Below are 27,766 nucleotides of genomic sequence, written 5' to 3' on the forward strand. Positions count from 1 at the left end.
AAAAACATAGTTTAGATGGGGGGGTAGAGTTACCCCAGAGAAAACATCGTGTAAACAGCTCTTGCCTTTGTTGCCTTGATCTTTTACCTCCCAAAGCAGTCCCTGGAGGCCAGCTTGTGACGGGTTACGTCCCCTTTAAGTTTACCTTATCACAAGTGACCATAGTTTAAGCTGCTCTGGGTCATTGGAAATTTATATTGAAAATGTTCCCCTAAATTAGAAGGTGCAATTACCTGTAGATCTTGAGTTTTATTTTTGTTAACACTTGAACAAAAAGTGGACTGTCAGTCACATTCTGGACACTGGAGGGCTGCTGGCCAGGAGGAGCGGCTGCCTGGGGCCAGTGGCTTCTATATTTTAAGAGAATATAAAGGCTAATACTTTTTGTTTATCTACAAGAACTAGGCTCCCGCGTGTATGGACCGGGAGCAGACTTCCAACCATATTGTTTGTTTTGGAGGTTCAGTGGAATGTTGATGAAAATGTGATCTATACTGTACTCTTTTTTTGTGTTGCAGGAAGGCTGGGGAGAGCTAAAAATGAACATTTTCAGTAGGGTTCCCATCTTTTTTTCTACATTTGCTTCTTTTTGTCCCCCTTCTTTACTTTTCAAAGATGGTGTTTGTTTAAAAACAACGAATGCTAAGTTAGTTACTTAAAAGGTACATAAGCTGGACTCTGTTTTATGCCTCTCAGTAGGATAAACGACCGTGCGGGAACAAGGACATCTCCGCGGTGCTCCGGTGGGAGGAATAGAAGCCCCTCTGCAAGGGCCGTTGTTACGCCTCCAGCAGGAGGGCCACGCCTGCCAGGACCCATTTGGCCGCCTTTTCTTTGCTCTTCAACCTGAAGGTCCAGACACGGTTGGGGCCCCTCGTTTTGGTTTTGTACACAGGGCACTCGTAGGTGTGTTGGGTTTCCTGTCTGTCCGCGGGTATGGCTTTTGCAAAGATGACTGGCATTGCAGACCTTAACTCCTTGAGGTAGGCGTCCACGATGGCTCCTGACTGGCTGTCCCATCTGGCACCTACAGCATAAACCCAAGGGTTACAACCGTGCTGTATGTTGGTACTGAGCCTCTGTTTGTTGTAGGCAATAAACGTTCCGGTTTTGTCACTTCACTCCTCATCAGTGGCTTCCTTAGCGAGCTGGCCCATGACTGAGATGGGAGGGAGATGAGGGTACTTGCTGCCCAGGGGCCACGCATACACTGTAAGCACAGACTCTTCTTGCTCCTGTGCTAATGCCTGAACTCTCTCCTGTGAACAGTAAACTAAATGATCTGAATTTAAAAGGTGTAAACCTTACCTACATGAAAACAGATTCCGTGAGAGAGAATCACAGATGCAGTAAAGCAAACTAGTTTGTCCTTCCTTTAAAGAAGTGCATCTGCATATGCTCATGGTCAGTATAAGACGTGTCCAACTCACCACATTCCCTCCCCACTGCACATTCTTTTCTTCGTCTAAGTTCAGGTCACTTGTTGTTTATACCACCTACCCCGCCTTTAAAGCACATGCCACACGTGTTCAGATGTTGAAAGTGAAAAAGGAGCATCTTGGCAGAGACTTGGAAAGCATTTCTCCAAGTGCCCTTTAAGGTAAGAGGAAGCGGTCTACAAGATAAGATAAATGCATGGGTGAATAAACTTGGAAGCTACTGCATATTCTACCCCTTTGCCCAGAGATTCACAATATGCATTGGCATCTTACAGGCTTAGAGAGATGGTATTTTACCACAAGGGTGAAGTTAAACAGTTTTTTAAAAAGGAGAAGAAAGAGTTTTGTACTGATTCAAAAGCAAAGTAAATTCAGTGTATAGGTCTTTAAGTGATAGCCATGGCCTTAAAATTTGGCTCACATTGGACACACATCCTATCTACCTATCTTAGCATTTAACTTGTTCGAAAGCCGGAAACGAAGTAAATAACCACCAGTGTGAGTGAGTGCTGAGCAATGGAATAAACAAAGGACAAATACCAACTTGAAGCTGAGTGAGAAAGGTTCACTCTTTGGGACATCTTACCTTCCATGAGGAGCCCGTGGAGGTATGCGCCTTCCCTGGGGGGGTGCCCATAATCCTCCTTCGTTTTTTTGGTAACCTCAACAGTCAAGCACATTTTATCCAGCGGCCACTCGTTTCTTCGAGCCGTGGTCTGCATGATTGCTTTGGGAGGAGGACGGACAGGAATGGAGTAGGTTAAAGCCACAGACAGAAGGGTCCCGGGAGCCACCCGTCTAAGCTGAGCATCTCCCTGAGTGAGGCGTGCTTTGGGCCCACGGGGTGTTCTTGGGCGTTCCACGTGGCTGCACTAGAGCAGGACCACCTCCCTGCTTTGGTGGACGGAGTTTCACTGGCACGGCTCTACCCATTTGGCTTGTGCTCTGCCGTGCCAGAGTGGAACCGATGTGAGAGACCGGGCCGCCCGTGACGGGAAACGTTTACCGGGGTGAACCCCATCCCACCTCTCTCAGCTGCTCCTGTCCTGCCGGGCGTTTTGTTTCCTCTGTAGTGGCCAGGGAAGGGGGAGTGGCTGGGGTTCTGCTAGGGCGTGTGACTCTGTCAGCATCAGGGGCCGCCCTGCCCCAGCCCTTACCGGTTAAGAAGGACTGAGGGTTGAAGAAGCCAGAAAGCCACACCACAGCCGGAAGGGCGAGATCTTGTGTCCAGGTATCCAGTTCCCGACATCGCAAGAGGAGGTCATTAAACCTGGTGAGTAGAAGGTAAGAAGACACAGACTTGCTTTTTGGTAATAAAGTTTTTCAGTAAGATTAGAGTCCGCGGGGTGAAGAGTGGTGGTAGAGAGGTCCACAACTGATAACCAGTGAAATCGTTAGCTGACGATTTGCAGAACACTGTCCCTTTAAAGGGCTAGATTATATGTCCCGTTGAGATTGGGGACAAGAAACACTGGGAAACGTGACCGAAAAATTTGCCTCCGTTTATGCAACCACTATTTTATTTAGATCCGCCCAGTGATCTGTGTATGATCCGGGCTGACAGATGCCAACACGGAGGTACACAGGGACACAAGGGAAAGAGCACCCCACCGTGTGTCTAAGGATGGCGAGGGGAAGGTTGCCAGGAAAGGCAGGGGCAGTAAAACATGACATTAGCCTTCCCACGTGCAGTAATTACCTGAAAGCAGGAAAGGAAATGCTACTAAGGGAACCAACCATCTTCCATCCATCCAAAGCCTGTGGTGTGAGAAACTGCTGTTTTTACACAGGTTCTCTCATCCCGTGGGCACAGCTATTAGGCCAGGTAGGAAGTATCTAAAATTTACCTGTGAGGAAGCCAGCTCACAGAAGCTAAGGAAAAATGAACTTTCATAAAATGAGGAGATACTGAAATGTAGGTTGAAGGACTGCTAAAAACAGTAGGGGAATGGAGCACAGAGCAAAGAGCCCAGGGAAAAAGGCAGCAAAGCAGTTCTCCAGGGTGAGGGCCACAGCAGGTAGCACTGACACTTCCTGGGACCTTGTTTCGTTCACAGTTGCCAAGGAAGCAGGGTTGAGTGAGAAATCATCCCGACAGACCACCACTTGGAGGAAACGTCTGTCTGAGATTGGGCCGTGAAGGAGGAAAGGCTTTTTTTAAACTTGGGTCACAAGGAAAATTCCTGCCAGGTTAGAACATGGCCCTGGGCCTTGCCCCATATTAAATTCTTTCAAATAGCTGGTTTTAGGGAAAACATACTCCATGATAGATCCCACAAAGAAGAAAGGCAACGAACAGGAAAAGCAAGGATAAAATGTTGTCACAAGAGGGTAAACACTGCAGCAACAAGTTTTTCTAAAAATGAGTGATTGTATAACAAGATTATGCATTAAACAGATAAGGTAAGAAAAAGTGAGGAAATTAAGTTGGAAAAAATCTCAGAAAAGAATTACAGAAATGAAAGCACAAAGTAAGCAGCATAAGGCAGAATAGTAAAAAAAAAAAAAGCAAAAGGAAATGGAAAAAAGGAGTTAAAGAGTTAGAGTAGAAATAGGACGAATGCTGAATGAAACAGCACACGTTTAGTAATACAGTTCTAGAAAATGTGAGTTTTCCTAAGTTACAAATTTGAATCATTATAATCAGGGACATATGTTGCAAGAAAATATGACACATAATAATCAACACTAAGATATATCTTAATGTGGACTGGAGACAGAGAATCCTCTGGACAGCCAAGAAAAAATACAAAGACTTTATATAAAGGGGAAAAAATTATGTTAGCTTCAGACACCTCCACAGCAGCATTTAAGCAGAATAGAACGAGGCCTACAAAGTCCTCTGACAACGAATGGGCTAAAATCACTTTTATAACCAGCCAAACTGTATTTGAGTATGAAGACAACTGATTATATGGCATGGAAAACCACTCGCAAATCCAATAAACAGGAAGGTATAGAGAACCCAAAAAATAAAGTAAGAGGAATCTGAAATCAAGACTTTTAACACACTTGGTTAAACTTGAGAAAGAAAAAGGGTGGCAGTCATAAAAACAAAATTACAAAACTAGGTCAGGCAAAGGATTAATCTCCAAAATTTATAAGCAGCTCATGCAGCTTAATAACAAAAAAACAAACAACCCAATCCAAAAATGGGCAGAAGATCTAAATAGACATTTCTCCAAAGAAGATATACAGTCTGCCAACAAACACATGAAAGAATGCTCAACATCATTAATCATTAGAGAAATGCAAATCAAAACTACAATGAGATATCATCTCACACCAGTCAGAATGGCCATCATCAAAAAATATATAAACAATAAATGCTGGAGAGGCTGTGGTGAAAAGGGAACCCTCTTGCACTGTTGGTGGGAATGTAAACTGAATCAGCCACTGTGGAGAACAGTATGGAGGTTCCTTAAAAAACTACAAATAGAACTACCATATATCCCAGCAATCCCACTACTGGGCATATACCCTGAGAAAACCATAATTCAAAAAGAGTCATGTACCAAAATGTTCACTGCAGCTCTATTTACAATAGCCTGGAGATGGAAACAACCTAAGTGTCCATCATCAGATGAATGGATAAAGAAGACGTGGCACATATATACAATGGAATATTACTCAGCCATAAAAAGAAACGAAATTGAGCTATTTGTAATGAGGTGGATAGAGCTAGAGTCGGTCATACAGGGTGAAGTAAGTAAGAAGGAGAGAGACAAATACCGTATGCTAACACATATATATGGAATTTAAGGAAAAAAAATGTCATGAAGAACCTAGGGGTAAGACAGGAATAAAGACACATACCTACCAGAGAATGGACTTGAGGATACGGGGAGGGGGAAGGGTAAGCTGTGACAAAGCGAGAGAGAGGCATGGACATATATACACTACCAAACGTAAACTAGATGGCTAGTGGGAAGCAGCCGCATAGCGCATAGCACAGGGAGATCAGCTCGGTGCTTTGTGACCACCTAGAGGGGTGGGATAGGGAGGGAGGGAGACGCAAGAGGGAAGAGAGATGGGAACATATGTATATATAGAACTGATTCATTTTGTTGTTAAGCAGAAACTAACACACTACTGTAAAGCAATTATACTCCAATAAAGATGTTAAGAAAAATAAATTAAAAATCTAGGTCAGGTACTTTCCCCTCCCCTCAAAATAAGCAACATGAAGCTAAAAATTCAGGGGAGGAACAGTAGGCAAGAGAACAGGAGACAATTGAAGATACAATGAAGATCAGCCAGAACTGACAGACTCACCCGGAACACACGGGGGGACACACAGATGGAACATAATGCGAGTTCAGGCAGGTGAAGAGAATGGCAAGGGCAATATTTGGAGAAAGAAAGCCTAAGAATTTTACAGGGTGGAAACACCTGTGGCCTCCCATTTGTAACAGCACACAGTACCAAGTAAGATGCATTTTTAAAAGACCATACCTAAATACAGCAGTAAAAATTACAGAGCATTGATTACACAATATTAATACATTAAGGGTCAAGAGAAAAAAATTCTTAAAAGCCTCCCAGAGACAGTAACTTAGTTGTGAAGGAATGACAGGTATTTATGAACAGACTCACTAGCCGCAATAAACGCCAGAAGACAATGCAGTTATAACACTGAAGTTCTGAGAGAAAATAATCGTATCTAGAATTCTACATACAGGTAGACCATTAATCGAGTGAGAGGGCAGTAAAGAGAATTCAGACACAATACCATCTACTCCCCACCACGTACACTGGAAGCCTGCCGTGTACTTCCTCCTTTAGGGCAATGAAGAGGGGATCCAGGACAGAGGAGCCCCAGGTGAGGTGTGCACAGCATCTATGCTGCCGCTGCTTGTTGTTTCAGTGATGAGTGGCATTTTTGCCATTCTATAACTGAAGGTTCCAGAGAAAATGTGACTCAAGTCATGCTTGATTCAGCAGCTCAGAGAACCTCAAGCCCAGTTTCTTTCCTTTCCTTGTTGCCTTTTTCAGTGCTGACCACGTGGCCCCAATGTGGCCTGAACTTTACTTCCTGAATTTATGCCAACTGGAAAGGGGCTCACTTTTATTTTAGGATTATTTTACGCCAAAGTCGTAAAAGATGAGAAAGAAAAGAAAGATACAACAGAAATACAGAAGTTTTGCAAACATCTCTCAGGGAACATCGCTTTGGTGAATATAATGCAGCAGGGCAATTCTTACCATATCTATGGCTGATGGCATGGTCTCTGGATATGCTCTTTGTGGTGAGGAAAAAAAAACATAGGTGACTGGGCTTTAAAATAAGTCATCTGACATGATTTTTGCAAGTGCGCAGTAGCTGAACTATGGCAACTCTCTACAGGTGACACAGGTCAAATATAATGTTGTATACTTTTAACATCATTTTTCTGAATGATCTATATTCCATACCACAAGAGTTTTATAACTGCGTTTTCTCAAACATACGTCAAATTCACCACAGGCCATCTTTGCAAATGACCTGGACAAAAGCATCCTAAAAACATTCCCAAGGGACAGTCTGTCAACAGCAAAAATAAGTCTTGAAGAATCTCATGACAAAAGTTTAAATGGTTTTCCTTCTCTATTTGTCATGTATACAAATTACTTATCTATAAATCACTTATATAGAAGAATTAATACTTGGATTGTCTTGGGAGAAACATGAAATCTGTCTCAGTCGTCTGTCAAGTGGAGATATTAATACCAGTTCTACCCACATCATTTGGAGTAGGAGAGCTTATTTGGAAATCAAAGTACAGAAAAGAAAAAAAAAGCAACAATGAACAAAGAAATCTATACGTGTTACTAAGCAAAAATAATCGCCGACTGGGGCTTCCCCAGTGGCGCAGTGGTTGACAGTCTGCCTGCTGATGCAGGGGACACGGGTTCGTGCCCCGGTCCGGGAAGACCCCACATGCCGTGGAGCAGCTGGGCCCGTGAGCCATGGCCACTGAGCCTGTGCGTCTGGAGCCTGTGCTCCGCAACGGGAGAGGCCACAACAGTGAGAGGCCCGCATACCGCAAAAAAAAATAATAATCGCCGACTGTAAACAAAACAAAAGTACTGTGGATTAAACTAAAGTTGAACTACAGTTCCAGATCAGGAGGAGCTTAAAACGTCTAAAGGAAAAAGTATTGACTTTACGTTGCGTTAGAAACAACGAAAGTGTTTACGTTACAACATCAAGAGTCTTCCTGAAATAATAGGAACTGTACAGGGATAAACATGGGATAAAGAAAACTTAAACCAACAGAAGTCAGAAAAGTTTGGAAAAGAAGCAGCTAAGAAAAATATAGAATTTAGGAAGCACAAAATAAGACGGTGGAGATAAGTCTAAAGTTATTGCTATAAAATTTAAGTGTAAATATAAATCCTTTTTTTGATTGGAAATATAAAATCTGAGTTTAGATATTCATAGCATTAACAGAAATCCATTGAGAGGCTTTGCTCACTCTTCCCTGCTGTGATGCTTTGCTGCCATCTGTGGCATTTCCACAGGGCACCTTCGCTGGGTTTGCACACACACACCCTGCACCCCCCCACCCCCAGCAAACCCCTGCGTGCCTGGCGGGGGCAGTTCGAACGTGCGGTCACTTGGAATTCTAATGGGACCTTCCAGTTTAAGGATGAGCGTAGCATTCTGGTTCGTGGAAGAAAAATTTAGGAAGGTGAGAAGAAAGAAAGAATGTCCATGTGGAAAAGCCAAGAATAGAGCCAGCCTTGTGAAACTTCTGGTGCTGACTACCAAGGCCAAGTTGTGGTTGGAGACAACACTGGCTTTCAGGGAGCTGTGAATTTCTGTCCCTGGCTTTGTGGCACGTCACTGCGGTCACACCCCCAAATTGAAGGCAGTCTGGTTTACCGCGTACCACTTTAGGAGTTCGCTGTGAAATGGCATTAGTAATCACTGGCTTCGAAAATAAGGGTATAACATGATGTGAGGGTAAACTTAAGGGTGCCTCCCGTGGCCATTTAAATCTGATCCATTCAGGGAGGGAATTCTGTTCTCCACATTTTTCAGATGAAAAACTGAAACACAGAGGTCAGGTATTTTGTCCTAGATCAGATAGCTATTCAGTGAGAAGCAGAATTCGAATCTTGCTCTGAGCCTGACCTCTAATTGATTTTTGCCTTTCACTCAAGTGAAACTGGTGGTGGTTTGCACAGTTATGGCTGAATACAATCACAAAGTACATTTTTCATGGTTCCTATGAGGCATAATTCCGAACACCAAACCAGCCGTGAGGCTGGTGATGGCTGGCAGCAGCAGGGGTGGGGCACTTACCACAGGGCCAGGCTGTAAGTAGACGGGTACGCCAGTTTGCTCCAGCTTTCTGGTACTGCATCGTGACTCAGCGCAGACTGCTGGGCTTCCATGTCAGGACACAGCGTCAGCTCCCCCTTGCAGGGAGAAAAAAGGCCACATAGTGAGTATCGTTTAATGTGAAGAAGGCTGCTCTAGTCTCACATTTAAACTTACCTTCAATCCAAGGTCTAATTGTTGAAGTGACACCCGGATTTCCCGAAGGAGAATATTCATCCTCTCACATTCTTGGAAGCAGACAAGGACATAGGGGCTTCTGTCTGGGTTTTTGTGCATTATCTCTGCCATGTTGAACTCTTCTGGAAGTTTCTCCAAAATGTCATCCAAGACATTCTTAACCTTAAATCATTAACAAACACAAAGATTTAGCTCCTTTCTATTTCATTTTTGGTCATGGTGACTATATAGCCTCTTTTTTTTTTTTTTTTTTTTTTTTTAAGTCTAAGACTGTATCATACAACTCCCAAAGATGCTTGCTCATGAGTTTAAAAGATGCCTACTAACTCCCAGGAGGGGGGCAGAGTGGCACCGCCAACTCCCTCAATCGGTGCAGCCCTCCCCTCCTTGACATCCCACAGTCTCGTCAGGGAGGTGCTACTATTTGTAGTTTATTTACTGTTAGCATTTAGGGAACATAAGAACTCTCTCTCATCGACTACATTTCATTTCTTTGTAAAGACATGATCAGAGGATGGAGAACCCCAATATCTGGGTAGGCCATTTTGCAATCTGCTATTTTAGAAAAGTTATTTGAAAAGTCACATGAACCAAAGATGCCCTTTACACTTGAGTTAATTCTGGTGACTCTGCGATGCTGCCCTTGCAACTGACACATCCTAAAATTTGGGGGGCAATTTGGATCAATATTTCCAACAACAAGGAAGCCTCTATCTTTTGTAGCTGTTGCCCTAAAGAAATGAAGGATTTGTTCACTGAAGACGTGCATATGTACATAGTGCTCTGATGTGGATATTTATTCCAACGATGCAGTTTTACAGAGCTGGGAAAACCAACAAATACCTAAGAAGGACAAAAGGTCGGAAGATACTGCCTGTCTTCAGCCTCAGGCAGCTTTCCCTCTTTCATTTATTTCTCGCATTACTGCCTGTGGCTCTGACGGGATGCGTGCAGATTGCTTTATTAGCACCCTGGCAGGTCATTTGTCAGATCCTGAAATCTTGAGCTTATTTACAGCAGCAGTACAGAGTATGAAACACAGCGCTGTAGAGAACTTAGGTCAAAGAAAGGCTTTGGGACTCAGCTACAATCTGGTTTCCTTCACTGGCCCTTTCTAGCTGTCTGGCTTTGGGAAGTCACCTAAGCTTATCTCCAAAAGAGATTCCGATACTACTCAGAGCTGTTGCAGATTAAATTGGCATATTTGTAAAGCACTTTCTATAGTGCCTAGTATATAAACACCTAGTAGATGGTGGTTGGAACAACCAGTCTGCTTGTAGGAGATGCTGAGGCATCTTTACCTCATTTGCTTTGCATTTTCTGGTGTAATGATCAGCTGCCTCCCTGGAGAGATTGAAGCCCCAGAACCAGATGAAGACCTCATCCACCTCTCTGCATCTGTTAACACTATAGATCTTCCCAAATGGATGGATTTTTAAATACGTTCATCTTTTTAAAAATCTAAATTCATATAGGGAAGATGTTAGTATATAGGATAAAACGTGCTGTAACAAATTCTAAAGCTTCTAAATTACAAACAAGTGTCTCAATGAATGGGACCTCACTATAATTAGACCTGATGTTTATTGTGTTTCCACACACTGAATCCTTGATTGATAATTCTGAGAGAAACAGAGGCTAATTTATTGAGGGAAAAATAAGCTCTTCAGGTTTTACATTAATGAGAAGTAAGATTTTAATCCAAAGGTAAAAAAAATTATTTGATGTCCATTTCTCATCCCCATCATTCTACGGTAATAAGAACCTTCAAAAGAAGGATAATGCCAATCTCCCAAGAAAAGGTGAAAAAAGACACTGTAACAAAATGACAGAGCCAAAAACACACTGAATGAAAGGCAAGCCACACATGTGGAGAAGAAATTTGCAATACATACACCTAACAAAGGACACACATCTGAAATAAAAGAGTTCTTACAAATCAGTAAGAAAAAGATTGACAACCCAATTAGAAATTGGGCAAGCAAGTGGAACAGGTACTTCACACGGAAGTGTATCCAAACGGCCATAAGCGTATGAAAAAATGTTCAGTATTATTCCTTAACTGAGGAATGCAAAGTTAAAACCACAAAGAAATACCATGACTCCTAACAAGACCCCAAGAAGCAGGAGCAACTGGAACTCATACACACTGCTGGTGGGTGGAAGTGTGTAGGAGTGGTTGTACCACTTTGGAAAACTGGGAGTATCTACTAAAGCTGAACATTATACCCTTTGATCCAACAATTCCACTTCTGGGTATACAGGAATGAGTATTATGAGCAGATAGCTTTGGGAGTTAACCTTTGTATGCTGACAAAAGACTATACAAGAATGTGCACGGCTGTGATAGTCATTGTAATGAAAAGCTAGAAAGAACCCGAACACCCATCCCCTATAGAAGGAGCAAATTAAGAATTTTATATATATAAATAAAGAATTACATAGTAAAATACTAAACAGAAATGAACCATTGGTTCATGCAGCGGCATGGATGAATCTCACAATGAAATGTGGAGTGAAAGGAGCCAGACATAAATTAGTACATCCTGTAAGGCTGCATGTATTTGAAGTTTAAACACTGGGAAATCTACTCCATCTAGTCTGTGGCGACAGGTAAGGAGGGTGGGTACCTTTGGTCTGGGGTGCAGAGGGTACTGATCAGTAAGGGGCAGGGCTATCCTTTTGGAGTGCTGGAAATGTTCTGTACTTTGATCCAGGTGGTGGTTATGTGCACACAAAGGTAAAAATTTCATTAGCTGTGCACTTAGGATTAGTGTACTTTACTGTATATACAGTATAACTCAATAGAAAAGAAAGAATGACCCTCTACCTTGTCTTCTGTGGACTGTCCCAGCTCTTCACCGCTGAGTGCATTCCTGGGCTGCATCTCCAGCAAAGCTCTGAAGAGAGTGTTGGATGTGACTGTCAGGAATTCTATTTCAGCATCTGGGTGGAGGCCATACAGTGCTGGGCTTTCCGGAGGAAGCATCTCTTCTATATACTGGTGGTAGCCTGAATAATCCAGATTGGGTGGGGCAGCAAATCCTGGTGCCAACATCAGTTCACCATCAACCTTCAACCACAAAGGAAAAGTCAGTTATTCCAAATCTAAGTGGACATCAATCTTCATTTCCCAAACACCTTGAGAACACTCCGGTAAGATGGTCCCAGCACAATGCTGGATCGATAGCGAGCTCTCTAAAATATCTCTTGACCCTCTTGTAATCAATCACTCTGCTCTGTGTATGGTACCACGCTGACCTCTGGGGAGGAGTCCAAGGAACACACATGAATCCCATCCTTTAGAAGACCTGGTTTGCGGTTTGCTTGGGGTAACACGATACATGCACACAAAGGGAACGGACAGGTGCTGAGCCATCTACTGTGTATTGGTCACCCTGTTGCATGCTTGAAGTCATTGACTCTCCCAGATATCCCCATTTCGCAGTGAGAAATTGAGGTTCAGAGTAACTTGCCTGGGCATATGTTTGATTTTAATCTTAATTCTGAACTCATTTTAGTATGACTTAATAGTACTTTCTGCAGTACTACTTCAAACTGTTTTATGTATTATGCACGTAGATTTTGTAAACATGCATAATTACATGTGCCTATCTTAAAAAATACGTGGGAGTGTGTGTAACTAACATGTTATAGGGCAGTATACACTAAAAGTCAAATGAGTGCTACCTCCCCGTGACTTTGAGCTTCTCAGGGCAGAGTCTGTGTAGCTCATCTCAAGATCTGTAGACCCTGGGGCAGCTGCTAGCTAGCACATACTGGTGCTCAATCCAAAGTTGCCTAATGAGTGAGCGGCTGGAGTTATCAGGCATTAATCACACCCATCCACTTCATTCAGATCGGGGAGAAGGGTTAGACATTCCACCGGGAAGAATGCTCTCAACCAAGGCAATGCAAGCAGAAATACCAAAATGTAACTAAACAATTTATGGGCCTCAGTCTCTGACCAGCTATAAAGGCAGTCAATCCAGCGCTTATACTCTTCTGGTTAACTCAGTGTAATCTCAGATTTTTTTTCCCCCGATTGTTCTTTAGTTCCCAGGGGACCATTACACTTCTGTTTAATTTTCCCAGCCTCTCTTGCTGTGAATTCTGTCTACATGCACTTAAATGTACAGGGAATGCTAGTTTTTAAAAACCATCACCTAATGTAGCTATTTTAGGCCTACAATTTTAAAATCATTTTCTGAAAATGGGGTTTGTCTCTGTAATTGTGTATGTTCATGCTATCTGGTCCCCTCACTATCACCTGGAGACAAAGTGACTATTCATTAATTCATTCAATCGTATGAACTGATCACCTAGTATACCCCAGTAAGCCGTGGAAGTATAAGAGATTCGTATGACCTAGTTCTTAAGGAACTCACAGTCCAATGGAGACAAAATCAGCGCGATTTTCTACACAATCATGTCATCTGTGAGTAGCGGCAGTTCGTTCCTTCCTCCTCAAACCTGCAATCCCAGATTGCCCAGGGAGCCCATGTCCTTAGGGATGATGCTAAATTGCTCTCCTGAATTCAAAAAGGCACTTTAAATGTTAAAGTCAGAATTTCTATTTTTATTTTGTATCGGGAGAATTTTCAAGTTATCCAGTCTTTCGTATTGCCAGAAACAGAGACCTGGACCCAATAAACATGAGAAGGAGCAATGCAGACTCTCTCGTGACCAGTATCCATCAGCTAGGCTTGTTTTATTCATTTATTCACATTTCCTATCATTTCACATTTATATATCAAAATAATCAAAATTAAAATTTTACCTGACTCAGCGTGACCAAAACAAAACTGTGAAGGGGATTTAACCTCACCATTACTGGATAAATTAGCCAAAATAAAAATGCGGGCACAAAATATGAATACTAAAACCAGAAGTTAGACTAAACATCTCCAAGCCAAAATGTATTCCCTACAAACAAGGACTTGATTTTCCCTATTAGTGCTCAATAGTTAAAAGAAGATTTAAGAGCCACAGTTAATTGTTTTTCAATACAGCCAAAGTTAAACAGAATTTCAAGCAAAGAAAGTAACCAAAAAGTGGAACCACTTGGAACTTTTCAAAATGCCTGGGGACTGGACATTTGAGTGAATATTCATAGAATGCTGGTGGGAGTGCAAATGGTCCATGTTTTCTGGAAAGACAATTAGGCAGTCTGTTTACAAATATGTGAAGAGTGCCTTCCCCATGTTGGGCAGTGGGCAAAACAAAGGCAAACAGCAAAGTCAACGGGAAGGGCTAGGTTTATAGCCAGACAGATCTGGTTCGGTTTCCCCCCCCCCGAGCGGTTTGGTGGTCTTCAAAAAATGACAGTTTATCTGAGTTTCAATCTCATCAGTAAAATGGGGATCCTAATAGCAACCTAAAGAGTGTGGCCATGAGAATTTAACGACAATGTATGCAAATAGCTAGGCACATAGCAGCCTTTTTACAAAGGTTAGTTTTAGTCTTTCCTGTGCCCTAGAAACAGACATGATTACCTCAAGCACACCCTAATTTTCTAGAAGGAAAAACAAAACCTGAGAATGTCCTACTGTAAGTTCCTACTATGATGTCAAACAAGTAAAGCTCGATAAGCAAGGCTTAGTTCACACAGAGACTTCTGTTCTCTTACTTTAAGAAATCTGTGAAAATGTCAACATACTCAAGGAGCTCTGGGAATCCTGATTCTAAATCCAAGCCTTCTCCCATCCCACTGAGAGGCTTTTATGAAAAGCTGCTTCTTGCTGATGGGACCCTAACTCTCTGCACTGTGGCCACCTGTCCTGCCTTTGGGGGAGGGCTGTTTGATAAAGTTATTGTTAGGCCTCAAAGAATCAGTAATTCTAAATTAACCTGTCTCCAGAGAAGACACACAAATGACTAATAAGCACAGGAAAAGATGCTCAACATCATTAGTCTTCAGGGAAATGCAAAACAAAACTACAATGTGATACCACTTCACAGCCACCGCGAGGATGTGGAGAGAACGGAACCCTCGTGTATTGCCAGTGGGAATATAAAATGATGCAGCCACTTTGGAAAACAGTTTGGTGGTTCTTCAAAACATTAAACATAGAGTTACCATATGATCCAATAATTTCATTTCTATGTATATACCCAAAAGAAGTGGCAATGTATGTCCATGCAAACACATATATGAATATTTAAAGCAGCGTTATTCATAATAGCCCCGAAGTGGAAACAACGCAAATATCCATCAACCAATGAACAGATAAACAAAATAGTGTATCGATACGATGGAATACTATTTGGCCCTTAAAAGGAATGAAGTACTGATACATGCTATAACATGGATGAACCTTGAAAACATGCTAAGTGAAAGAGGTCAGACACAAAAGGCCCGATATTGTGTGATTCCATTTATACGAAATGTCCAGATTAGGCAAATCTACAGAGACAGAAAGTAGATTAGTGGTCGCCTGGCGCTGGGGAGTGGGGCAGGTTGAGGAGGAGAGGATGCTGAGTGACTGCTACTGTGTACCCTAATTTCACAAATGAATAAACAGAGGCTCAGGTTCTGTGATGTATCTAAAATTGCACAGCAAACACAAGGGAGCACTGAATTTGAACCCGAGCTTTTTTGTCATTTTGTTTTACTTCAAAGCCCAACTTTTAAGCTGTTAATATTTGACAGCTTTCAGGTGACCTGATACCTTATTTTCCAAAAGTAACTTACCGTATTACTTGTTTAGCATTGCCAAGTATGCACCTTACATGAGAGAAGAATATTAATTATAATTCCCTAACTTTGGCCAGGAACCCTCTAAAGCACATTGCCGTTGGGGAGCCCTCTCTAAATGCCGTGTCATTTACCCAACAAGAAACTCATTCATCCTCCTAACACGACAAAGCCACTGAAAGCATTCCAAGGTTTGACCACGTGCCCATGTAACCAAAGACACTAATTGCCAAATAAGTTAACCAATGTGAGAAGCGGCTAAAAGACATCCTGCAAGATGCTGAAGTGTTAGCTTAAGATCCTAATAACGTAAACAGCATGAGCAGGAAACATCTGTATAGAACAAAATAACTGGGATTTTGCAGTTTCTGCCACCAAACCAGTCAGTGCTTTAGCTTGCTCTGGTGAGTTGACAAGGTAGTGCTTTCTGGTGAGGATGCAGGACTGCAAATGGGCATCTCCATCCTGAAAACCTCACCAGAGCCGCATGGAAGGGCAGGTACCTAAATTTCTAAAGGGCTAATGCACACACCAGAGATGCCCCTCAGGTTGCATCATCTATATTTATTTTACAATTATGTGAATGGGAGTTCAGGCTTGTGAAGGTTAATGGACTGTCTCGGTTGGCAACAGTAATTCACTCTCATCCTCAGGCCAGAACCAGAGAGGGAAGAAGAGAGTGAGTTTGTCGCTCTGCCCCTTGACCTCCACCATCATTCAGAGAAATCAGCCTCTGTAAAGGTAGCACACCCGACCCTGTTTATCTTTCCCATCTCCATGGTAACGTACTCCCAGACCTCTTCTGAGGAGTGACTTCCAGTTGCGCTAAATTGAAAGTGTCTTTCTGACCCGTGAAACCTTACTCATTAGAACTAAGGAAAGACCAGGAGACTCACAGTCAAAAGAAACAAATAATGGTCACGTGGCAGGAAAGCCTTTTTTTTTTCCCTGCCTTGTCCCCAAATTGTTTAACATTATTAAAAGTAGCAAAAAATAATCTGTCCTCCATTTTCTATATGAGACTACATACAGTACACCATGTTTTCTAATACATGATTATATTACTTCTCAGAATGGACTTGAGGAAGGCATAATGCTTTTAGGAGATGAAGTTCTCAAGAAATTATGAACAGGAGGTTGCTCAAACTATTTTTAAAAAAAATACACGGCACAGCTCTAAACACAGTTGGTGTCTTGCCCAAGTGGGAGTAGACATGGCACGGTGGAGGGTGCCTTGGGTTTCCAAGAAATAATCAGGCAATGGCCATGAACCTGGAAACCTTTGGAGAGAGACATGAGAAAAGTATGCCACCACTTTCAGCTACTTCAGTATGGAAGACAAGGACTGAGTGCTTTTTCCAGAAAACCCAGCACCCGTCACAAACCATGTGGGTGTGTTGGTGTACACAGACATGGGGCTAGTAAGATGAGAAATGGGAAAAGGGTACCTGGCCTCTTCAAACTCCAGTACAAGGGAGCTCTGCCCCTTCCTCACAGAAGGAAGAACTGCCCTCTCACATCACCGCAGTTTTCTTGAGCACATATTTAGTTAGGAGTTAGTGATCAAAATTTAGAATACTCCATGGCTTCTGTGCCAGAGAAAGAACTATAGAGTTCACTTGTATCTGAGCCGCTGAATTGAAATCAATACATCTGGCTAGAGCCCCTGCCTGGGATAACTGGGAGACCTGGGGCAAATCACCGTGACCCAGTCTCTTTGTCTATGAAATGGGGTGACAGTGTCAGTGCTGTGTACCTCACGGGGTTATCTCAAAGATCCAATGAGTCTGTGCATGGGACGGTGCTTCATGTGGGCACAGAAACCACCTGCGGTGGTGGCAGGGAGGTGTCTTGCTAAAACACAGATTCGGATTCTGTGGGTCTGGCATGAGGCCCAAGATCCTACACTTCTAACAAACTTCCAAACTCCCTGGAAGGTGTGCCAGAATATACTCACAAAAGGCCAAGAATCCTCAATAACGTTCAAGAATTATTTACATAGTGAAATCAGTTTAAAAAATTCTTAGAGAAAGCAAACTATCGCTTATATGCAGAATCTAAAAAAAAAAAAAAAAGGGATACAAATGAACTTATTTACAAAACAGAAACTGACTCACAGACTTAGAGAACGGACTTTTGGTTACCGGGGGGGAAGGGTGGGCGGAAGGGATAGTTAGGGGATTGGAACGCACACAACGCCATATTTAAAATGGATAACCAACAAGGATCTACTGTATAGCGCAGGGAACTCCTCTCAATATGATGTAACAACCTAAACGGGAAAAGAATTTTGAAAAGAACAGATAACGTGTATGTATAACTGAATCACAGGGCTGTACACCTGAAACGAACACACCATTGTCAATCAGCTCTACTCCAATATAAAATAAAAAGTTAAAAAAGAATCTTACTAGAACTTTCTCCTCTATGAAATGACTTAAGAAATGTCTTACCAGAGAGGGATTCATGAATTCTTCTAAATACACCCGACACAGTTTGCGATCCCAGTCATCTGTGATGTGGCCCCCGTACATGATCTCACCAAAGAGGTAACGGAGGTCTTCCCATGGGACCTGGCGGGAGAGGAGAGGGGAATCATGCCAACGTTCACTTCCGGGTTCGGGGCACCTGCCTCCGAACAGTCAGTCAGCAGCAAGTGCCTCTCTACAAGCCCCCACCTACAGGAGCATTTAAAAGAGGTTCAGGAATTGTCTGAATTGCCAGGATTGAATTGGCTGAGAATTATTTTCAGTGTGTTTTAATACATTCAGTGAGCTTTTAATGAAGCGGAGCTTTTAATGAAGATTTTAAAGCAAACCAGATTATTCCTAGAACATGTTATGCAGTTAAGGTTTACACATTCAGAACCTCATCTAAAAACCAGAAGAGGGTGTTGGTTCCTAGGACCTCTGAGGGATGACATTTTTATGATCTGATTTATACCAGGTTTTATGATCTCAATCAGGGAAAAGAAAGAAAAACCTACACAATTTGAATTTGGGGTGTTACTTAGAATTCCATCACCTTCCAAAAGTCCAGGCAAACCAAGCCATTTGCCACAGATTGATTTGAGGGCTCGGTCTATGGCATGACTGGCCTCCATGACTGTTCCAAGTGCTGTAACTAATGACTGTAGTATGTTTTATTCAAGGAATCACCGTATCTCCTCTTTATTTGGCTTCGCAGGGTTTGAAGCCCCTCTTTGCTACCCTTTAGCTTCCTCTGGGTTTGCAAAACATGCCAGTTTGTGATGAAGCCTTTCTAGACAGAAACCTTTATACCCTCGGGGGCAGTATACTGCCTCCCAGCAGTTCAAGTAAAAACTTAATTATAGCCTTCATTTGTTGCATGATGTGACAGAACAAGTAAAATTGCTTCAACTATTCCAATGTACTTGGCTACAACTTTATTTGAATTTGAATAATTTGAATAAATGAACGTCTTCCTTTTAAGCCACTTTGATGTGAATGAAAAATTAAAGTGGCTACACTGTACCATGCTCTCTCAGCCATGCCATGGACTACCTCGCATAGAACAGAAATGGATGGGAAACAGAGACCTCTTAACTTTATTTCTCTGATCACATTTAATTAATGCCTGCTATACATTATTATCTGATATATAGCTCCCTCAAGATTTTAATCAGCTAGGGATCTCTTCTTCTCAATAATTGATTTTCTTCCCACAAATCTTTGTTTTTTTACAAATACTTTTTTTTTTTTTTTTTTTGTAACCCTTCCCTTGGCACAGTGGTACAGCCTGAAAAAAATCTGAACTTGTTGTTACTCAGTAGAGGTCTTCTTGGGCATGTCCCCCAAACTGTACTCCACAGGGTGGGAGAAAGGTACTGCTACAGAAAAACAATTTTTCTTCCTATTCCCTCTAGGCTTTGTAAAACCAAAGTCAGACGTTACATAGCCCCATCCCCAACCTTAAATGTAAACAACCAAATGATGTTTTCAATTAAAGCCTTCCAACCTTGACATTCAAGAATTTCCGTATGGTGAGACTTACGAAATTCATATGGAAAAATATCGAAGTTCTTACAACAGTTAAACGTTGGCATTCCCTAAGACGTAATCTTTAGATCTCTCAGTTATACTCTGTAACCTTGATGATCTCATCTAATCTCATGACTCGAAATATCATCTATCATCTGCCTACTTCCCAGTTTATACATATACCTTCCGGAAAAGGGCATCTTGTACAACCAAACTATGTGGGCACGTCAACCTAATTCCCAGATCTAACTAACTTGCTTCGTGATGTGATGTGTGGTGAATGACTTGGGTCAAGACATCTAAGACACAAGAGCGTGTGTTTAAAACCTAAAGCTGTCTTGATGCTGGAACACCCGTGGGAGAAGCAGCAGGACATAGCACGATTCAATCGGCCAGCTGGTGTTGCCGAGCCTTGGGATGTGAGAGCCGGAGAGAAACATGAGTCAACCCCTCTCTTGCTCCCCTTCATTCCTACCTCAACTGTGTACAGGGTCCAGCTGAAACAGGATAATATTCCTGGCCTCAGCCTCCTGGGACAGTAATGAAGGACTTGAATAAAAGTCCTCAGTGGTCTATTTCATTTTCTACCCAGAACTCTCCAGAACTATTATAACAGTCAATTCTACCTGCAACATTTTAAACAAAATGTGCTAAGACCAACACAAAATAGTATTTATTAGAATGGTCAAAGTATGCTCAAAGTGAATTTCATAAATTAAAAAAAATGCTAGATATGGGACAGTGATCATCACATACCATATTAAAGCCATTTATCTTGGATACAACTTATTCAAAATGTGTTCCTTGGGAGAACACACCCATGTTATGTACAAAGTGTACATATTCAGATAGTAGTCAAACCATCTTCAAAGCTTGAGAAAACTTTGAGAACAATAATTACCAAAAGAACAAAAAAGAACCATTTATACATAGAAACATGGTTGAATGGTTTTAAAGGCCCTTTAATAGAAAGTGTGGCCTAAAGCACCATGCCTGGTTGGTTCTGACAAACATGCCTCGATTTTAACAGATTTAACTTAATGGAAAAAGTTTCCCTTATGAGGACTAAGCCAGAATATCCTTACAAATGATTCATCCTTCTTGAAATCCAGTCACTGAGTTTATAAGAGTTTACACAAATGTTCTTGATGAAGCATTCCCGTTCCCATCTGTAGAACACATTTTAGCTATGAAATAAAATCATTCATCTACCTTTAACTTCAAATCAAGGGGAACATTACTGAAAAAGTCACAACAAGGTGGCATCCTTAATACATAATAATGACATGCAGGAAATGCACCATTATTTATACATGTGACGTGCTGTAAATTGCTTCCATCATCAGAACTAATTGTAGTGATTATTAATGCAATGTTATGAACTGTCAGGATTGCTGTATGTAATTACATTTGTGCAAATGCTTCATTACCTGCCTAATGAATCTGGCATACATGCACATGTAAACCACTGTTTTTGTTAACATAATGAAGGACATTTTTTTTTTTTTTTTTTTGCACTAAGCTGCTGATGTAGAACCGGCTTGACCCATCTCATAAAGTTCGAGCATCCACTGTTGTAAAACCTCACGCTTGGCAGAGGATGCATATGTAGTGTCAGCTATTTCAATAATAGCTTCGAAAGAGAAATTATGGTCCACTTTGATAGTGCCCAAAGACTGACAGATTCAGTACACTCCTCGGAAGAGGTTATCTGGCCACTGGCACTCACGTTAGGGTTTGCCTCTAAGTAGTTGCAGAGGACGTTGGCGCAGATGGTGAGGTCTCCAGAATTGAACGGATAGCAGCGGCTCCAGCCCTGGGGGCCAAACCTCAGTCTCCCAGCAACGCAGGCATGGAAGTAGCACAGAGAGAAGAGAATGCTTTTAAACTCCTGCCCCTTGGAGCACACTTCAAGTGTATCCTGGGAGAAAAGAAAGAATGTTTGATCATCCATCCATATGGTTTCCAAGGGCAAGGGTCTGAGTTTTCAATCATCTTGCAGAGGACTTTGAGGGAGACCTAGGACAGAGGTAACATGCAGTTTTAAGCTAGGAGAGCATAAGAGAAGACTGGCATTTGCCAGTCTGTTGATTTAAGAGGAATGCTTTTATTTTGCTTCAATTATTCTTCTGTTTCACTAGAAAATGAGACAATTCATTTTGCCAGTGGTAATAATGCCTGACATCAATTTCCCCTGCAAAAATGTTCTTGTACAATCTGTTTGACAAAAGGCCATCATCTTAATTTCATCACTGTAGCGGAATATAAGTTAATGCCAATTCTCCATTCCTCCTGGTTCCATAGTAATACCGATTATCTGGGCACACAGCCACTCATCAAAAAGCAATCTCCCAGCCCCTCTTGAAGCCAGATGTGCCACGTGACCAAGTTTTTGCCAACAGAGTTTGAGCAGAAGTGACGTATGCAACTTTCACGTCACTTGCGTAAAGGGAAATTGCTTGGTCTGGTTGTCGTTCTTTTCCCTTTCCTATGAGCTACAAATGACGATGACTGGACGACTCGGAAGCTGGGAGTTAGGTACGGTGGAGGCACCACAAGCTTGGGTGTGTGGCTGATCTCATGCACCAGAGCTGCCAATTACGTGTGAGAGATTATCTTGTATGAATCACTATAATTTTGTACTGTCCCTTGACTGATACAACCACCACGACAAATGGTTTTCTTCCAATGAGCTGAAAATAAAACTCACTGTTGGAATAACAGAACAGCATATGGAAGATTGGAAAACATATGTCCTGTAGAGTAGATCCGTAAGATGATTTTTTTGCAAATGCAGAGGGAAACCTGGTATGCTACACTGATATGGTTATGGCCCCCAAAGCCATAAAATTAAAAGGTGAAAAACAGCCATCTGTGTCTTAAGGGTAGTACTTTACCCATTCTCAAATCTGGCAGTCCTGTGAGGCAAACAAGGAAAAACGGAGGATGGCTCCTTCAACTGATGGTGGGCAGCGGAGGAAGGTGAGGCCAAAACAGCACCTTCCTGCCTTGTCCTTTAAAACGGTCAAATTACACCCGGTCTACATTTGAATGGATCTGACAATGTGGGCATCTATAATACAAAATATGTTTAGCCCTTTTGGGGTGGGAGCTCAGATCTGGCCTCCCAGAGGCCTTTCAGTAAAAGTCTAAACCAAGCCTAGATTTGTTCTCTTGGTCCAGGACCAGAAGAGCATTTTCGTTTCTTTCTCTATCGCTGTCATCAGAATCCAGGGTTACCACCAAATACAGTTCTAGAATTGGCCAGGCCACATACACTGCTGACCCAACTGAATCACTAGGCTATTCTCAATGACTAGGCCACTTCTAGGAAATTTATGGGGCTCAAAAATATACAGTCATTACAAATAACTTCTCCACAGCTAAACCTCAAGTAAAGGGCAAGCTTGTGAAAGAAGAAAAGAGAAACCATGTAAGTGGAATTAATGTTGAAGGATATAAAAATACATTGCTTTTAAAAGGAAGACATTTCTAGGAGACCAAATGGAAGTGACAAAATTTTATGATCCAACAAGTCACCTAACACCCTCCCTGAATTACATATAGTCCACGGAAAACCCAAGTACTACAGTTAGTACATTACTTCCGTCTATATACTTCATATAACTGACCTAATTTTAGCCTCACTGCTAACAAAAACCAAAATCGTAAGTCAATGCCCATTTCATTACGCTCTGATAATATAAATGACATGAGAAGAAAATGTGAATCAGGCATTCCTAAGAAAAATACGAGTCTGCCTAACATTCTACACTTCAGGTCAATTGTATTTTTACAAAGCAAGTGATCAAGTGTTTGTATCAGAAAATATACAAACAGCATTGTGAACAGAGAACAGGCATCCACACACACATAACACTGTTGCATGCACACAGATGCCAATTTTACATGCACAATTACCATTATTTGTTTCTGCTGCAAATCTTACAGAAAAAGAAATTTACATTCTTGCTTCAAAAATCTGGTTATCTGGGGATGCAGGGAGCCCAAACATCTGGGGATGCAGGGAGCCCAAACATTTATGACATCTTCAAGAGGCAGTGCTACTGAGATGAAAGAGGGTTAGGTAGGCAGCATCCTAAAGAAAAGGTTCTTTACATCTTGGTCACTTACTGATCATATTTACATAAATATTCTAGAATGTTCAAGGTAATAAAGGATCAATATCAAATGCACTTTGTTCGCTATGAATACACATGTCAAAATTTGAGGATAAATTCTGACTTGGGGAGAAGATTAAGAACACAGATTTAATTTGACTTGAAAATCAAAGCATGAAAAATGAAAATACCTAAACAGAACAGTTAACTTGTCTAGATCCCTTAGGTGCTTTTCTCATCCAAGAAGGGCAGCCAGGCAATAGGAGCAACTGGGACCCATTTACCTAACCCAAATGAGAACCAAGGTAGATGGCATTCATCACCCTCTGTCCACGTCACAGGCTTCAACAAGATAGGGCCACGGCAGCGACACAGAACATCCAGGATGATACAAGGAGACTTGGGAGAGGAGGAGGTCTGTGATGGAGACCACTATCTGCCCGCCCTAAAGTGCCTTCCTGCTGACTTTTAGCTGGGCATACACTGCCCAAGATAGATTTACTTTTCCAGCCTCTCTTGCAGTTAGGTAATGCAGTGTGAATTAGTCTGACCAATAAGTTGAAAGAAGTATTGTGTATTAACTTGCAGAATGAATCTTTACAAGAAAGCAAACATGACATTTGTCATCTTCTTTGTTCCTTCTCTCATCCTACTTTCTGGAACACAGCTATGGGAGCTGCCACCCTCACTGCCACTTGGGACCACGGCAAGCCCATCCTAGAAATGGTGAAATGTAAGCAAACTGGGTTGATGACAACTCTGTGGTGACACAAAGGAGCTCTGAATGACCTAGCTCCTGAATTCTCATGTGGCAGAAATACCTTTTTTAACCTTGTTTAAGCCACTGTTGTTTTGTACTTCCTTCATAATTCTAACTGATAAAAGGGTTCTAGAAACCTATACACAGATAGCCAGGGAGCACAGGCTAGTACCCTTGAATTACATAATCTGAATAAAACCCACATTTTTTTCTAACATAATAACAGTTCAGCATTCATAAAAGACTTAAAATTTTTAGATTTTCTTTAGAATCTTTTTTTTTAAACATCTTTATTGGTGTATAATTGCTTTACAATGGTGTGTGTTAGTTTCTGCTTTATAACAAAGTGAATCAGCTATACATATACATATATCCCCATATCTCCTCCTTCTTGCGTCTCCCTCCCACCCTCCCTATCCCACCCCTCTAGGTGGTCACAAAGCTTTAAAATCTCAGGTTTGGGCTAGAATAGGTTTGATGGAAAGTTTATTTAGTGAATCACATTGATTAGCTTTGCTTTTGCTACTTATGAACAAATTTAATCTTAATATTTCAGAGCCTTTCCAGTAGATAAGAAATATTCCCCCCTGAAGTTCTTAAGACCCTTTTCAATAAATGTAACCAATTATTGTAAGGGGTTTTCTAAGAAGCAGTAAAAAAAAAAACAAAACCCTGATACTTTCATAAGTAAACTAGAACATGCTGTTCTTAACTGGGGAAGGAATTCATGCATAGGCTTTGGGGGATCTGGTCATCCCTATGATTGTATGCAACAATGTTTTTTTAGTGTGCATTTCCCTGGGGAGAGTATCCATAGTTTTATCAGATTATCAGAGAGATGCTTACCAAAAAAAAAGCTGAAGGACAACTGGGCTGAAGCCTGTTTACTCATGAACTGCTCACTTTTCACAAATAAAGACAATTGTTCTGGGAAGTTGGATAAATCCTATTTAAATACGTCAAACTCCTCTTTTGTACTTACTTTGAGAGAGAGAGCTTGAGAATGTCACAGATGGCCAGGAATTATAAATTGAGGGAAGATAAAATACATGCCTGTCTTAGTTTGCAAAAAAGGATACTTCAAACATGTAACAGACTCAACAGAGTTTTTGAGTGCCTTTTGTTTACACAGCCCATTGGGTAAACAGGCACAAACTACTCAATTATTGAATTGAGCAATTAACTGTATTCTTCAAAACTATATTCTTAGGTGGCCAATTATTTTAATGCCTTCATAATGTTGGTTTTCTCGTCTTAGCCCAGAGGGACCTAGAGAAAAAGTTAAGCATGTGGGCATGTTTCATAGAGGATAATAACATTTCTAACAGGAGGCTGAATATTTATCACCACATCATACGCGTTTCCTCTTTTGGGCTTATTCTACTTCTCCTAATAAGAATGCTGTTTATCAAGGATTTCTAAGAAATTAGAGGAAGGAATGGGAGCTCAGAGAAATAGCAACAAAGGAAACTGACAGACTTGATTATGACACAGACAGATGTGGTAATTTGAACAAGCAGACTAATGGTAATAGAACTGTCATTAATTTATAAAGGTACTAATTTATTTGTTTTATTTTGGAAGGACATGAAAATGTAAATCTGAAGGCAGGATGGATATAATCTAAAAAGAAGGGCTTTAAATTGACTAATATCAAAACCAGATCAAAATATTAAGTCGTATACTAAAACTCCTGCCACGTCATCATCAGCGTCATCAATCTTCTCAACGACGTCAATAAGAACAATGGCTTTTTCTCTTTCTGTGGTTTTAGAGATACTAGTCTGCCATGTTTGTCTTCAATAAGCAAGCTCCTCAGAAAGGTACGTGGTTCATTCTTGTTACACGTGTGGCTGTGGTTTTAGGTCTCACAGTCTTGTGAGAAGACCTGGACTTCAGTGTCAGACCAGGCTGCTTCTGCATTCTTACCTGATCAAAGTTGTCGAGTGCAGCATGCAAATTGGCCAGCATTCCTGTGGGGGGCTCATTAGTAATCTTGATGGAATTTTCCAGGAGTCCTGGAGGGATGACATGTTCATTTGGTGTAGGTGCAGACTCAGCACTCATGAAAACCCTGTAATCTCTGTGGCTTCCCTGGCTGAATCTTTCAAGGAGTTTCTCCAAGGTTCCAAGCCACTTGGCTACCAAATGGACATTCTGAAAAACAGCATGGTTTAGAATTCCTGTGAGACTGAAGTACATTACTTAAATTATAGGATTACAACATTCTCCTGTACATGAATGAGTTGGAAACTCACAGAACCACGGTTTAAAGTTTCCTTTACTAGCGCATTAGGGAAAAAAAATAAACCAAGTCAGAATTGAACACTGAACATTTTAAGTGCTCCAAATCACTACAGTTTGCCTTTGTAAAACAAAATCTCCTTCTAACACTCACCTACTTCTAACACCCGCCAATCACTTCTGAGATGGAGTTCTTGATACTTTTCTTTGTTACAGTTCAAACTCAATTACTAAGACTTATCTGGGTTAGTTTAATCAAGTATAAAAACTAAAGGCTAGAAATGCACCTGATCCCCTACTTCATTGTTACTGACGGAAATCTCCTCTACTCAAACTCCTACTCATTAGTATATGAAACAAACGTAAAAATATTTTAACAGTGACTTTGGAGTCAGGGAATAGAAAAATCTCCAAGTGAGCCATCGTTGTACACTGGCATTCTCTGGAATCCAGCCTGGGAACCATTCTTGAGGATACTGGCTAGATTCTTGCGGCCATTTGTCCAAGGATAGCAGTGTTTGTGCGACATTTTTAGCCAATACACGTATCTTGAAAACCACCCATGTTGCCCATGAAAAATGATTTTTTTCCATTATATTAATTCACAAATCATCTGGTGTGCCTCTGAGACAAAGACCGTGCCAGTCTGCTACCTTAGCGATAGTTTTCTCTGGAGTGTGGGTTTCTGATAAAACGCCAACTAAATATCCTTAGAGGGGCTATCTCTGATCATAGTAATTGACCAGCGCAGAGTTTGGTTAGGAACTCATTAACATGTGCATACACATCATCTGCCTACGCTGACAGAATTTAATGTAAATTACAAACAATATAACAAGTTCCTATTATGCTGGGCTTCTCACTCGTCAAAGAATGCTTCTCTTTTAACTGCCAATCAAATGTATCCTAGAAACTTTCAGAAGCTGCCAAAAAGCCTGGGATAGTCTCTCCTCTCCAATTATTCCATGTGTGGAGAGAACTAGTGAAAGTTACATTC

General features: G+C 41.4%; 1 protein-coding gene across 1 annotated transcript in view; it reads right to left on the bottom strand.

Moving 5' to 3' along the window:
- Positions 1-773: 773 nt before the first annotated feature.
- Positions 774-27,766, bottom strand: part of DNAH11 (dynein axonemal heavy chain 11) — a 317,894-nt gene continuing 290,901 nt past the window's right edge. The window contains exons 74-82 of the mRNA XM_079931174.1: positions 26,455-26,682; positions 21,374-21,565; positions 18,097-18,216; positions 11,777-12,019; positions 8,926-9,108; positions 8,731-8,846; positions 2,597-2,709; positions 2,026-2,166; positions 774-1,027 (exon numbers count right to left, since the gene is read on the bottom strand). Coding sequence (XP_079787300.1) covers positions 780-1,027; positions 2,026-2,166; positions 2,597-2,709; positions 8,731-8,846; positions 8,926-9,108; positions 11,777-12,019; positions 18,097-18,216; positions 21,374-21,565; positions 26,455-26,682 — 1,584 coding nt within the window. The 3' untranslated portion in view covers positions 774-779. The remainder of the gene's footprint in view (positions 1,028-2,025; positions 2,167-2,596; positions 2,710-8,730; positions 8,847-8,925; positions 9,109-11,776; positions 12,020-18,096; positions 18,217-21,373; positions 21,566-26,454; positions 26,683-27,766) is intronic.

Source organism: Stenella coeruleoalba (assembly GCF_951394435.1).
Source record: "Stenella coeruleoalba genome assembly, chromosome: 9".
Lineage (NCBI taxonomy): Eukaryota > Metazoa > Chordata > Mammalia > Artiodactyla > Delphinidae > Stenella > Stenella coeruleoalba.